The sequence below is a fragment of the Papio anubis genome, chromosome 15 (genome assembly GCF_008728515.1).
Source record: "Papio anubis isolate 15944 chromosome 15, Panubis1.0, whole genome shotgun sequence".
NCBI classification, from domain to species: Eukaryota; Metazoa; Chordata; class Mammalia; order Primates; family Cercopithecidae; genus Papio; species Papio anubis.
Window position 1 is genome coordinate 91,531,612 of NC_044990.1, and position 14,518 is coordinate 91,546,129.

Genomic DNA, 14,518 nt, shown 5'->3' on the forward strand with positions numbered 1-14,518 from the left:
ACAGCCTCACCACTGAGACCTCGTTCCCTGAAGCTCATGTGGCGCTGACGGGGCCCCAGCTGTCTGTGCCTGTCAGGCACTGGGGGTGTTTCTCTGAGGCCAGTGGCCCCACGTCCCTGCCCAGAGACCGTGGGACCCCTGCGGCCCCACAGGTGCCTCGAGTCAGACGTGGCCTGTGGCATCGGGAGGTCTCTGTGTGCAGCCACGTGCAGCCTGTGAGCTGAGGCTGAGTCTTCCGGGCCGCCCCTCCTGGACTGTGGTGGGACCTGCCCAGGACACCAGCCCACACCTCCTCCATGCAAATGTCTCAGGCCACACTTGCAGGGGATGGGGTGAAGTTCAGAGGACTCTGTCCCATCCCCCCACTCTCTGCTCACCCGAACCCTCCAGACTTGGGTTAATTTTGGGAGAAGGGTGGGGACTGGCACAAGGGTGGGTGAGTGGAGAGACTTGGGGGCCACCAGCCCGGCCTTCTTTCTGGCTGCCTGGGCATCTGCCACAGGAACTAGGTCTAGTTACAGGAAAACCAACCAAGTCCCAGGTTTTAGGCCCCTGAGCTTGGAGGACTGTGGGATCGTGCACCTGCCACTCAGGGGCCAACGTGGTGGCGCTGGTTTCTTAAACACGCCTCTCTTCTGCGGGCGGTACCTGCCTGCTGTCATCCTCCCGACAGCCACGTCGAGCCCAGACAGGCTGAAGCCAGACCCTCACCCTGCTGCTGGCCGAGCTGTGAGCTGCACACACGACCCCACCTCAGAGCTGCTGGCTCCCTCCCACGGCCACAGTGGGGCCCTACCAGGCCCTCGCCTCAGGATGCCTGTTTTTTCTGCTGTCTGAGCAGCCTTGCCTCCCTGGGCATGCCTGGTTAGCAGGGGCTGGGGTGCAGCCTCCTGGACACGTGGGGCCGAGGGTGACACTCAGGGGGGTCGCTGACCTGGAGCTGCCCGACACAGTGGGCACAGGCAACCTGTTCCCACCTTGGTTTTCCCCTGGTTGTCTCCTGTCCTGATGCGTGAGCTGGTGGTGCTGACGCCCCGGTGAGCAGGAAAAGCTCCTCCTCATTCTGCAGCAGAGCCACGCCCCATGCTGAACATCCCTGATGCCTACCGGCAGGTCCCAGGAGCCCGCGCCTAGGGATGCATTGGTTACAGAGGTAGGGGTTTGCCTAGGGCCACAGGTGCTTGGGCTGTCTGCTTGTGAAGTGCTCTGTCTGAAACCAACACCTGGAATTTCTATTTTTGCTGCCACAGAAGCTGCATCCACATCTGCTTGTTTGGATAATCCAACTCATTTTCCAGCTGGATCTAAATATCTGTGTGTGTTTGGACAGGGCCCTGGAATTTCTAATGGAAAGCCACAGCCAGATCTGTTTCTGTGGCCACTCCACAGGGAGTTACATGTCACCAGAGCCTTGGTGTCTGTTAGAAGATGTGGTGCACTTTGGGGATCTGTGTCTCCCTCTAGTTCTGTCTCCCTCTCTATCTCTCTGTCTCTGTCTCCCTCTCTTTCTCTGTCTCTCTCCCTCTCTATCTCTCTGTCCCCCTCTCTATCTCTCTGTCTCTGTCTCCTTCTCTGTCTCTGTCTTCCTGTCTTTGTCTTCCTCTCTATCTCTCTTTACACCCAGCACACCTGGATTTGAACCCAGACCCAGGCTCTTGCCAGCTGTGTGGCCTGGGTGGGGCCAACAGTGCCTGTCAAGCCTGGTGGAGTGCCTGCTGGGTTCCCAGTGCAGGGCTGGACAATGGCAGAGGCTGCCAGCTCTACCCACTGCCTGTGCACCCCCCAGACTGCTGTGGGGCCGAGGGGAGGCGCGGTGGCCCCAGCTGTGTCTCTGGGGGCAGCTCCCCCAGCACTGTGCTGACTCTGGACTAAGCCCAGAAGGCAGGGGGTGCGGTGTGCGGGCTGCACGTTGTCTTCAGCACCTAGAACAGCTCCCGCCTGGATCCACCAGGCTTTGCTGAAAGGAGGATGGTCTTGGGAAGGGAGTCCCTGGGGTCACTGCACCAGGTCCCTTGTCCTAAGGAGGGGAATGAGCCATTTCCCCAGGTCATGGGGGGAGTGAGCGCGGCACTTCCTGCCACTGCCTTTGCCCTGTGCAGCCTGGGTGGCCTCAGACGGAGCCTTCCCGGGTGGGTGCTGTGGCTCTGCCTCCCCCTGAGTGCCTCCTCCTTGGCTGACCCTGTCATTCACAATCTGAAGCCATTGCCAACAATAACCAATCTGGGTGGTACCGGGCAGGACTGCGTGGTCTCTGGGGGTTTCCTGGATGACTGTGGAATTGTCAGGGCTGGCCAGGGCCACAGACAGGAGCCCACAGCTGCCTGTGCCAGGGTGGAGGGCCTGAGGGGGTGGACAGCGCAAGGCTAATCCTGGGCTTGTCAGGAGATGTGGATGGGATGCATTGCTGTAGAGGAAGGCTCAGAACAAGCTGCCCTCTGGCGGGATCAGTGCAGGGCAGGCGTGTTCCCGTCTGGCTGAACCTCGCGGTATAAAAAGCCGGCTGAACAGGAATCAAGTGATTTTGGGCAGGGATGGAGATGTGAGGGATGGAAAGGGGATCTTTAGCTTCAATCTGTCATCTCCCATCAAGATGAGAGTCTGAACCTGTGTGTGTAGCTGGGTCTGCGACAAGCAATGGTATTACCTGCTGTAACGATGTAACGATGATCACCTGTGGCGCTCTGGTATCTTCTCTGGGGGTGAGTCCCGATTTCACCTGCTACAACAATGTAACGATGATCACCTGTGGCGCTCTGGCATCTTCTCCCGGGTGAGTCCCGATTTCACCGACTGTAACGATATGACGATGATCACCTGTGGTGCCGTGGCATCTTCTCTTTGGGGCTGAGTCCCGATTTCACTCAGCTGCCTCAAGAACCTGATATTAGGTTTTTGTTGATCTTTTTCTAGCTGGGGCAGGGCCTCTGCTGACCCATAGAGAAACACCCACAAATGCTCACTCCTGGCCACTGGAGTTGAAGAAAGAAGAAAGAAACACGAAAAGCAGCTCAACAAAGACAGGTTTATTTTGGAGAATAAACCCGAGAGGGCCTTCTGGCCTATTTAGGTCCAGAGTGTTCTCTCTTACAGACTAAGGGTATTTGAGGGTTCAGGGAGGGAGAGCTTGTCGCAGGTTCGGAGTGTTTTGGGGTGGGGGGATTTTTATGGCTGGGTTGGAAGGTTTCGGGTCAGAGGGGAGTCTGTCTTGGGGTTGGCATGTTTCTGGCCAAAGGTGTCATTTGTGGTTTATGGTCACACTGATATTAGACATTAGGTTGATGTTTTTGGGGCTGGATTTTGGGGGCTTTTAATCAAGGAGAACTTCAAATGGTGGTGTGTGTCCAAGACGGCGACGTTCCTGCTCTGTCAATCCAGACTCTATAGTTGAAAAGGGTGAGGTGTGGCATGTTCTTTCCGGCTACTTCCTGCTGAGAGAGAGTCGTCCTTACAGGCCACTGAACGCAGCGTCTGTGGATACATCTAGGAGTGGAAGAGGCGGATTTGTTCCCAGAAACACTCTGTTTTAGGGGCTTAGAGGCAGCATCTGTGGATACATCTAGGAGTGGAAGAGGCGGATTTGTTCCCAGAAACACTGTCTGTTTTAGGGGCTTAGAGGCAGCGTCTGTGGATACATCTAGGAGTGGAAGAGGCAGATTTGTTCCCAGAAACACTCTGTTTTAGGGGCTTAGAGGGAGCGTCTGTGGATACATCTAGGAGTGGAAGAGGCAGATTTGTTCCTGGAAACACTCTGTTTTAGGGGCTTAGAGGCAGCGTCTGCGGATGCATCTGTCTTCAGCTTACAGGGCTGAAAGCACAGCTTAGGTTTCAGTGATTTCCAGTTAGAAAAGTGGGGAAAAAGGAAAAATTGAAAACATTATTTTGGAGACTTGTAGCCAGAAAAATTAGACTTTAAATTGTAGAAAATCATAACAATTGAAAAACATCAGACAAGACTGGAATTTAACAACAGGTGTGCTATAGTTTTTGAAACATAGTTTTCTCTCTCCAGTTTTCCATTTTTTTAAAAGACACATGATGGGACTGGTTTACTTTATTATACTTGGCTTGATTATTTGTATACAGTGCAGCAAGAATAATTATTTTTTCACATAGGCCTTTTAAATTGTCTTTGATGGAACTTTGTTTTGTAGAAGGAGCCTGGGATAAGACTTTTTAAAGCTGAGCCCAGCCATGGATTGTACCATTAAATACCTATGAGTTGGGTGAATTCCTCTCCTGTTGAGGTTCCTGGCCTGTCAGAAACTGACATTTTTTACTTACCACAGATCAGAACGTCTGTGCAGGGACTGTGTACACAGAACAGGAGGCCAGTTTCCAAGAGCTTTATTGGCTTCATAAGTCAAGTTTGGTTCCTTAAAGGAAAGCACACAAAAAGTCTTATTTTACCAAGACTTTGACCATTCCAGTCAAAGTCTTGGTAAAATAACCAGTTTCTCCAGTTGTGTCCTGTTACAAAACAGATTCTTATTCCACTTATGCAAATAACTGTATTGCCATAACTTAAGAATAGTCACAAATAGTTTCCAAATTCTGGAGAAAATCAGGTAGAGAGAAACAAGCTCCAAATTTTGTTCACGGGAGTATACGAAATTGTTAAAAGCTGTCGATAGCTCAGAAGAAGTTTCCTTGATTCTGAAAAGCAAGACAAAGGATTGGGGCAAAGACGCAAAACGTCAAAAAAAGATCACCTGAAACCTGTTGGTCTTCAGTTCATGGTTAATTTCTGTCCTGCTTTGGTATAATGAACATTTTAGCCTTCAGCAGTCCTGAGGCTGGCCAGTGGCTCAAGCCTGTAATCCCAGCACTTTGGGAGGCCGAGATGGGCGGATCACGAGGTCAGGATCGGTGACCATCCTGGCTGGCCATGGTGGAAACCCCCGCCCTACTTAAAAATATAAAAAACTAGTCATGCAGGTGGCGGGCCGTAGTCCCAGCTACTCAGGAGGCTGAGTGCAGGCAAACCGGTGCTTGTTTGCAGTGAGCTTCGAGATCCGCCACTGCACTCCAGCCTGGGGCGATAGAGCAAGACTGGGCCTACAAAAACAAAAAAAAAAAAAAAAAGAGTCCTGGTTTTTCTCTATTCTGATGTCACAATCTCAAAAGCACGGAAACCCGACCAGGAGCACCGTTAGAGCTCTTCCATAGCTGATTATAAACCGCCTTCTAAAGAGGACTCAAGACGAGACAACAATTGTTCATGGATGACAAAATGTTTTAGGGTAGCCATAGGGACACAATTGACAAGGAAATCTGTTACCTCGTGGCACACAATAATTTTAAGATAACAATGATAATTACTACTGATAATGTACACTAAAATTTATGAGAATTATGAGTCTCCCATAACTTTGGAACACATACCAATAACATATTTATACAAATATAGCCCAAAGAAAGCCAAACACCATTGCATATTTGACATTGATGAGCTTCTGACAGCCACATGGTGGCTGCAGCTCGCCCCCAGCCCACACACCGTGGCCCCTGCCCCACCTCAGCGGGCCCCAGTCCCACCGATGTGCAGCCCCCAGCACCTTCCTCCCCTCGCCTTGAGGAAATTGTTTATTCTTCCAGGACTGGTTCAGCCCTTCCTTCTTTCTCAGGGTGCAGTGAGGCCTTCCTCGTGTGCACACCCAGAGCCCTGGTTTACGCTTTGCTACGGTGGCCGTCAGACGGGGTCAGCTGCTCAAGGGGGAACCTGCCTTATCTGTCCGTTCCTGCAGCACACCGGGCAGCTGCGCCATGCGATGGGCTCTGTCATGTTTAGTCAATCGAACCAGAGCAATTAGGCAGAAGAGGAGATTTTTAAATTGCCACAGCCTATAGAATGTCCAAATAGAAATAAGCTGTTGGTTCAGACTCAGGCTAATGCAGCCACGGTTTTCTGCACAGCTTCCTTCTGGGAGCACCTCAACTTTCTTTTAGGCAATCGGCGATAAAATGCCAGAAACGCGGGACGTGGGAAGGGCGGGGATGCGCCTGTTTTGTTCACATCTGCGCCTGCAGCACCGGGCTGCGTATCCCGTGGGGACGCTGGAGCATCCGTGACGCTCGTGAATAAGTCAGTGAGCCCAGCACTTCCCTTTCCAGAGGGGGAATCAGGGACCACTAGGGGCAAGTCCAGCCCAGCAGTTCAGAGAATCCTCCGGAAGAACTCAGCGTGCCAGCTCTGCTCTGCTCTGCCTGGGGAGGTGGCAGGGGGCGTACGAGAGCAAGGGCTCCATCCAAGGCCACTCCAAGAACCCATGTGCTGCCCTTGGGTCTGGTGGCCACGTCCCCTTCCGCCCCCTCACACAGCCACTGGGGGCCAGAGCTCAGGGGAGTCAGCCAGCTTCATACTAACTGCCCAGGCTTTGTTCAGACCTGCCTCTTCTCGTAAACCTAAAATATGTATTTTGGAAGTGCACGTGCTTGATGTCTGAGCTCTTAGAATGTCTCGTCTGATCTGCTGTGGCAGGTTTCCTTAGAAGGAAGGTGCCAGCAGGTGGAAGAACCGTCTCTTTCTAATTCATGCGGGGACCGTGCCAGCCTGGGACCCGCCCGAGGACGTACTGACTTTCGTGGACTCGCTCTCCGGCCCGCTGCCCCAGCCCTGCTGCCTCATCACTCCCGTTTAATGCAAGGCGCCTTTTGTGACTGTCTAGCGTGGGCTCACCAGGAAGCCACTGATTGACAGCTCTTCCTCTGCTGAAGGATAAAACACCCAGATTCGCAGTGAGGGTGCCCACTGTTTAAAAAAAAAGCTGCACTTTCCTCCGCAAAAGGGCTTGGCCAGCAGCATGGGGCGCCCTGGACCGGCTCTGATGGGGCTTCCAGGGAGGACCCCCGGCAGGCCTGTGGTGTGGAGGGTCAGAAGTGGGGGGGCAGATGGCCACCACTGGCCCATGGCTTGAAAGGTTTGGACCTGCCAGCCCCTACCTGCCACCTTCTGCTGCTGTGGGGCCTGCTGGGAACATGTCCCACCTGTGAATCCAGTGGGTAGCGTTAGAGCCGTGGCAGATGGGCTGGATTTGGCTGCTGTTTGGGTTGTGGGCGACGATAGGTGTGCAGCCTGGGGCAAAGATGGACACACAGGGCCACGCTGACATCGGGGGGAAGAGGTCACGGCAGTTCCACGTGAGGGTCACGGTGGATGAGACTCCTCTCTCCACACTTGGCTCCCTGGGGAGAAGGAAGGTCAGGGCGCCTCTGCTGGGTGTCTTCACGAGTGTGTGGAGGAGGAGACCACCCTGCTCAGTCAGCTCTGCTCTGACAAGAGCTCGGTGGCCCGGACAAGCACTCCTGCTCGTGCCTGGTGTGCAGGACGGGTCCAAACAGACTCAGGCTTCCCACGTCCCCGTGCAGCACCGTGGCCCCCGAGCCGCAGGCCCTCCCTCTGCTGTCACCGATGGGTTCTGCTTGTCACTGGGACCTCTTTCCCAAGCCGGCAACTCAGCATTGCATCAGGATGGAACCAAGTGAGGTGCCACCTCGGGGCCACAGTTTTCAGTGGCCATTCAGGAGGGTCTGCTCTGCCCAGCATGGTACCGAGCCAGGCACCAAAAAGAGAATGACAGCACCTCCCCCCGCCCCCGCCGTCGGGCATCCACGGGGATGGAGACTCCCTGCCAGTTTTTAGGGTTAGGGCAGGACACCCCGCTTTATAGCAGAGTTTGTAGTGGCAAGAAATTGCCAACTGTTTAAATATCCGTCAGTGTGTACTGGTTCACTAATGCACTATAAACCATTGCTAGCTCCAAGCTCCAAGACCATTAGGTAAGAAAAGCAGGTTGTGCAAAAGCAGTGTGTGAAGCTGATCCGATGACTTTAAGGCCTGTGGCAAGCGTGCACATGCGTGTGTGTGTGTCATGAGCACACACATTAGGGTTGTGCACACGACCTGCCATCAGAGGTTGCTTCTCAGAGGCGCATGCCGAGGGCCCGGGGATGGCAACGCCCTTCCATGCAGAAGGCACCTGGGTGGGTCTTGTGGGACAGACGCATGAGGACCACCCACAGGGTGGAGTCTGGCCTGGCCAGGCTGGAGGTCCCAGGACGAAAGGCAGAGGTGAGAAGAGGCAATTCTGCGAAACAGTCTGGACCTTGAGCTGGGACTTTGAACTGGTTTGCACTTGAAAGCCGGGGTTGGTAAAAGCTGGGCACCCACACTCTTCTTCCGTTGCAGCTGGTGGCAGCGATTGTGTTCATCAGTTTTGGCGTGGTGGCCGCCTTCTGCTGCCTATATCGTGGATCGGCGATTTGCAGCTAAGAGCACACTGGCACGCTGCCATTGTGTGCATTGTAGTCCGGCCGCCTCGGGCCGGAAAGACTCACGGAAAAAGTAAAATTTCATTTTGCAGAACTCAGCTCAGACGGCTTCATAGTTGGTCTCTCCTCACTGGGGGGTTGCCAGTGGCTGCCTCTCCTGTCCGCAAATCTCATTTCCTACACAATGAGCTTCCCTCTCCACACACACAGCAATACACACACCACACACCACACACAGAGCACAGTAATACCACAACAACACAAATACACATAGAGCACACACACACCACACAGAGCACACACACACCACAGACCACACACCACACAGAGCACACAGCACACACAACACAACACACAGAGCACACAGCACACAAAACACAACACACAAGGAAAGCACACACAGCACACACAACACAACACACAGAGCACACAGCACACAAAACACAACACATAGAGCACACAGCACACATACCACACAACACACAGAGCATAGAGCACACACACCACACACCACACAGAGCACACAGCACACACAACACAACACATAGAGCACACACACCACACAGAGCACACACACCACAGACCACACACCACACAGAGCACACAGCACACAAAACACAACACAGAGCACACAGCACACACAACACACAACACACAGAGCACACAGCACACAAAACACAACACATAGAGCACACAGCACACACACCACACAGCACACAGAGCAGACAGCACACACACCACACATCACAACAGAGCACATAGCACACACACAACAGAGCACACAGCACACACACCACACAACACACAGAGCACACAACACACACAACAGAGCACACAGCACACACACCACACACAACACACAGAGCACACAACACACACCACACAACACACAGAGCACACAGCACACACACCACACAACACATGAGCACAGCACACACCACACACAGCAAACAGCACACAGAGCACACAGCACACAGCACACACACCACACAACAAACAGCACACAGCACACACACAACAGAGCACACAACACACACAACACACAGAGCACACAGCACACAACACACAGAGCACACAACACACACAGCACACAACACACAGCGCACAAAACACACACACACCACACAACACACACAGCACACAAAACACACACAACAGAGCACACAGCACACACACCACAACACACAGAGCACACAGCACACACACCACACACACAGAGCACACAGCACACACACCACACAACAAACAGAGCACACAGCACACACACAACAGAGCACACACAACACACAACACATGTAGAGCACACAGCACACACACAACAGAGCACACAGCACAATACACCACACAACACACAGAGCACACAGCACACACACACCACACACACAACACACAGAGCACACAGCACACACCACACCAGCACACCACACAGCACACACACCACACAGCACACAGCACACACACCACACAACACACAGAGCACATAGCACACACACAACAGAGCACACAGCACACACACCACCACACAGCACACAACACAGAGCACACAGCACACACACCACACAAACACACAGAGCACAACACACACAAAACACAACACACAGAGCACCACACACCACACAACACACACAGAGCACACAGCACACACACCACAGCACACAGACACACAGCACACAATACCACACAACACACAGAGCACACAGCACACACACCACACAACACACAGAGCACACAGCACACACACCACACAACACACAACAGAGCACACAGCACACACACACACACACAACACACAGAGCACAGCACACACACCACACAGCACACAGAGCACACAGCACACACAACACACACAGCACACAGAGCACACACACCACACACCACACACCACACTCCAGAGCACACACTTTTCACCTCTAAATGAACAGGTTTTCTCTAAAATCTCAGGCTGAGGAATCGTTTCTGTGTCCTCCTGAGGTGGGTCCTCAGCCTCAGGTGGGCGGTGCTGTCCCCACTCCCTCCCCAGCTGGGCTCCTGGGTGGGCTTCGCCATCTGGGTGGCGGCTGGTCCCCGGGAGCTGCCAAATTGCTTGTCATGAACTCTCAAACCAAATCTGTGATTGTTTCTCCCTCTTTTTCCATAAATCACACTGAAAGGCACTGAAGGTTGTGTTAGGCCTTTGCCCCACACTCACCTTCATTATATGAAGTGGTAGCACACAAAACACACGTGTGCACATGCATGCACATACCACAGCTCATACGTGCGCGCACACACGCAAACACCACAGCTCACACGTGCACGCACACACGCAAACACCACGGCTCACACGTGTGCGTGCACACAGACCACGGCTTACATGCACACACACACACCACGGCTCACACACACCACGGTTCTCACACACACACACACCATGGCTCACACGTTCACACGCACACACCACGGCTCACACACACGCGCACACACTCCCGTGGAGGCGTGTCGCGGGAGTTTTCTCAGTGGGCGGCTGGGTTACTTGCTATTCCACGGTTTCCAGGTGGCGGTTTCCACTGTGCTCCTGGCGCCCATGGCTATGGCCCCGCTGAGGGGCAGGGTCCAGTCTCTGACTGCAGTTGGGGGTGTCCCCAGGCTCCAGACCTCGGGCGCCTCTCCACTCTGGAGGGCCACATGGGGCATGTGTTCAGGCAGGCGTGGGAGCCTCTTGGTCAGAAACAAAGCAGGGCCCCTGGCCGGGGCCTCCCAGGGCTGACTTGAGGATGGATGTGCAGACGGCACTCACCAGAGCTCAGATGCCGTCGAGGGAAACGTGGCACTGCCTTGTGTGCTGCTGAGGAAGAAGACAGATGGTGAATGACAGCTCCAAGGGTGTCATGTGGGGACGTGCGCACCTTCCAGCTGCTGAGAGAGGCCGAGGACGCCGTGCTACTAGGCCTCTGTCCCATGGGGTTGTGGCACGCTGCCCTCCTTCCCGGCAGGAGCCTCTGTCCCCTTGGGCTGCTCCTCGTTACCTGTGGTCTCATGTCTGTTCCCTCAGGGGAAGATAAACACCCAGAGACAGAGACTTGTGTCTGCTTCCTCCATTGCTGTGTCACCCAGAACGTGTCCGGCCATAGTAGTTCTTCACCAGTGGTGGCCCAAGGGACAGAGGAGTGATTCTCCTTCTCATCTGTTGCAGTGTTACTAGCGATTTCTAGTACTTTTCTTGGATCAGAACTAGGAGCACTTTAAGAAATACTAATAAAACTAAGTGTGGGCAGTGCGACCCTAGCTTATTTACAGGTGATGCAGTTTTGTGGCATTTTAGTTTTGGTACTTCCTGCTGTCCTCTACTGTAGCAATTATAAGCACTTTGCAATGGTCAGTTTATGGGTCTATCTGCTTCACTAGCCTATAAATCCCTTAAGGGCAAGAACTGTGTCTCGTTATCCTTACCATTTGGCACTGTGTCTGCTCCATGAATGTTGCAGATGGTGGGATGGATTGATAGTTGGATGGGGCCATAAATGGGTGTATAGCTGAATGGTTGGATGGATGGATGATGGATAGATGGATGGATAGAAGGATGGATAATGGGTGAATGACAGAGGAATAGAGGGATGGGTGGATGCAGATGAATGGAAGGACGGATAATGGATGGATGATGGATGGATGGTTGCATGATGGTTGGATGTATGTATGTGGATAAATGGAAGGATGGATGATGGATATGGATGGATAGAAGGATGAATGATGGATGGATACATAGAAGGATGGGTAATGGATGTTGGACGAATGGATGGAAGGATCGATGACAGATGGGTGGATGAATGGATGGGGATGAATGGAAGGATGGATAATGAATGGATGATGGATGGATGGATGGGTGGATGGATGGAAGGATGGATGGATACATAGAAGGATGGATGATGGAAGGATGGATGTGGATGAATGGAAGGATGGATGATGGATGGATGATGGATGGATGGATAGAAAGATGGATGACAGATGAGTGGTTGGATAGATGTAGATGAATGGAAGAATGGATGATGGATGGATGGATGATGGATAGATAGAAGGATGGATAATGGATGATGGATGGATAGATGGAAGGATGGATGGACAGATGGGTGAATGGATGGATGTGGACGAATGGAAGGTGGATAATGGATGGAAGGATGGATGAAGGAATGGACAAAGGATGGATGGATGGAAGGATGGATAAATGGAATGGATGGATGGATGGAAGGATGGAAGGGACAGATGGATCAGACGACGACGACACCTTATTTACGACGACGACTCGGACAGCCACTTATTTTATCGCATTTATCGGACAGACGGCATTTAATCTGGCGCCACGGGATTTCTGACGCAGATTTCCTGACGTGCGCCGACGACGACTTAACAGATAGAAGGATGACAATGGATGACGGATGGATAGACGAAGGACGGACGATGGCATATGAACGGATGACGTAATGAATGGAAGGATGGATGATGGATGGATGATGGATGGATGAGTGGGTGGATGGAAGGACGGATGGATACATAACAGGATGGATAATGAAGGATGGATGGAAGGATGGATGACGGATGGAGAGATGGATGTGGATGAATGGAAGGATGGATAATGGATGGATGATGGAGGATGGATAGAAGGATGGATGACAGATGAGTGGTTGGATAGATGTAGATGAATGGAAGGATGGATGATGGATGTGGATGGATAAAAGGATGGATGATGGATAGAAGGATGGATAATGGATGATGGATGGATAGATGGAAGGATGGAAGGATGGATGACAGATGGGTGGATGCATGGATGTGGATGAATGGAAGGATGGGTACATGATGGATGAATGAATAGATAGATGTGGAGGATGGAAGGAAGAATGGGTAGGTGCATAGATGACTGACTGGATGATTGGATGGATGGTTGGGTGGGTGGGTGGATGGTTGGGTGGTTGGAGGGATGAGTTTATTAGTCTGAAATCCTTCCTGCTACCTTCCTGTCTAGTAGAAGAGACAATATTTTTTTATGAAACGGTGCAGGAGCCTAACACCTGTGGTGTGGGGTGCTGGGATGCCCTTCAAAAGGCCAAGCACCTGTCTCCCTTCTGCTGCCCTTGTTGACTGATGGAGAATATGTGTCGGCCAAGCCTGCATAGCCGAGATACCCTCCCATGGGACTTTCTGCTGTCTGGCCGCCTGGATGCAGCAGCCCAGCCGCTCTGCAGGGAGCGTGGAGTCTCCCGTCTTGAGTTTTGTCTGGGAGGCTCGAGTTGGTGTTGGCCTTGGTCCTTGAGGCCCTGAGCCTGAGACCTACAGGCCTGAAACTGCCTCTGGCCTCTCCCGCCTGGAGGCTCCTGTTTTATTCCATCTGTGTTTACCTGTTTCTCTAGGAACCGAGGCCCCTCACCACGGGAAGGTGCCAGTTTTACTCCAGCGGGGTGGGGTACTTGTACGACGTCTACCAGACAGAGGTGAGCAGGAGCACCGACATTCACGTGGGTTTTGCTCCGCTAACCCCACTGACCCCATGTGGTTTTCCCTGTGCATAGGCATGGTCTGAGTATTTCGATTCTAATAGTTCCTGGGGGTCTCCCGTGCGGCTGGTGAGCCGTCAGTGCCCCCTGTGTTTTGGGCCTTGATGCTTCTATGTGCTGTATTTCACTCTGGAGTCAGAGCTCCAGACTTACTTTGTTAAATCACAGCAGTCTCAGAGTTCATGTGTCCGGTTCTGTGTGGCTCTTCCAATTAGCACTTTTCTAACTTAATTATTGCAATAAGAAGCAAGGATAATACGTTTACAGTGTCCGAGAAACTTCTGGATTTCCCTGAGCCACCGACAGCGGCAGGCAGTGTGACCTCATTTCTCTTTCCAGGTGAGTGAGATGCAGGCAGTAATGACCCGCGGGCGGCTGCCGCCTTCGCCAGGACCGTCCGAGGGCGCAGCTCGGCGCTGTCTGTGTGTCTCCAGCTTGCCCTGTGTGGATTCCTGGCTTCAACTAAACGCAGCCTCTCATCCTTAGCACGGTGTCAGAGGAGCAGGCGGAGCTGGAGGCCTCTCTGTGGCCAGCACCTGCCAGCTTGTCTGGGACTCTCCAGTAGCTACTGGGAGGCATCCTGTGTGTGTGTGTGTCGGGGGGGTAGGTGGGAGGCGTCCCGTGTGTGTGTATGGTGGGGAGGCATCCTCTGTGTGTGTGTGTGTGTGTGTGTGGAGGCGTCCTGTGTGTGTGTGTGTGTGTGAATGGAGGCATCCTGTGTGGGTGTG

At 52.9% G+C, this 14,518-nt stretch overlaps 1 protein-coding gene across 1 annotated transcript in view; it reads left to right on the forward strand.

The window, feature by feature from the left end:
- The window catches only part of TMEM255B (transmembrane protein 255B), a 34,431-nt gene that overhangs the window by 15,372 nt on the left and 4,541 nt on the right, over positions 1 to 14,518 (forward strand). The window contains exons 4-6 of the mRNA XM_031655699.1: positions 8,186 to 8,254; positions 13,647 to 13,727; positions 14,130 to 14,275. Of these exons, the coding sequence (XP_031511559.1) occupies positions 8,186 to 8,254; positions 13,647 to 13,727; positions 14,130 to 14,275 (296 nt within the window). The remainder of the gene's footprint in view (positions 1 to 8,185; positions 8,255 to 13,646; positions 13,728 to 14,129; positions 14,276 to 14,518) is intronic.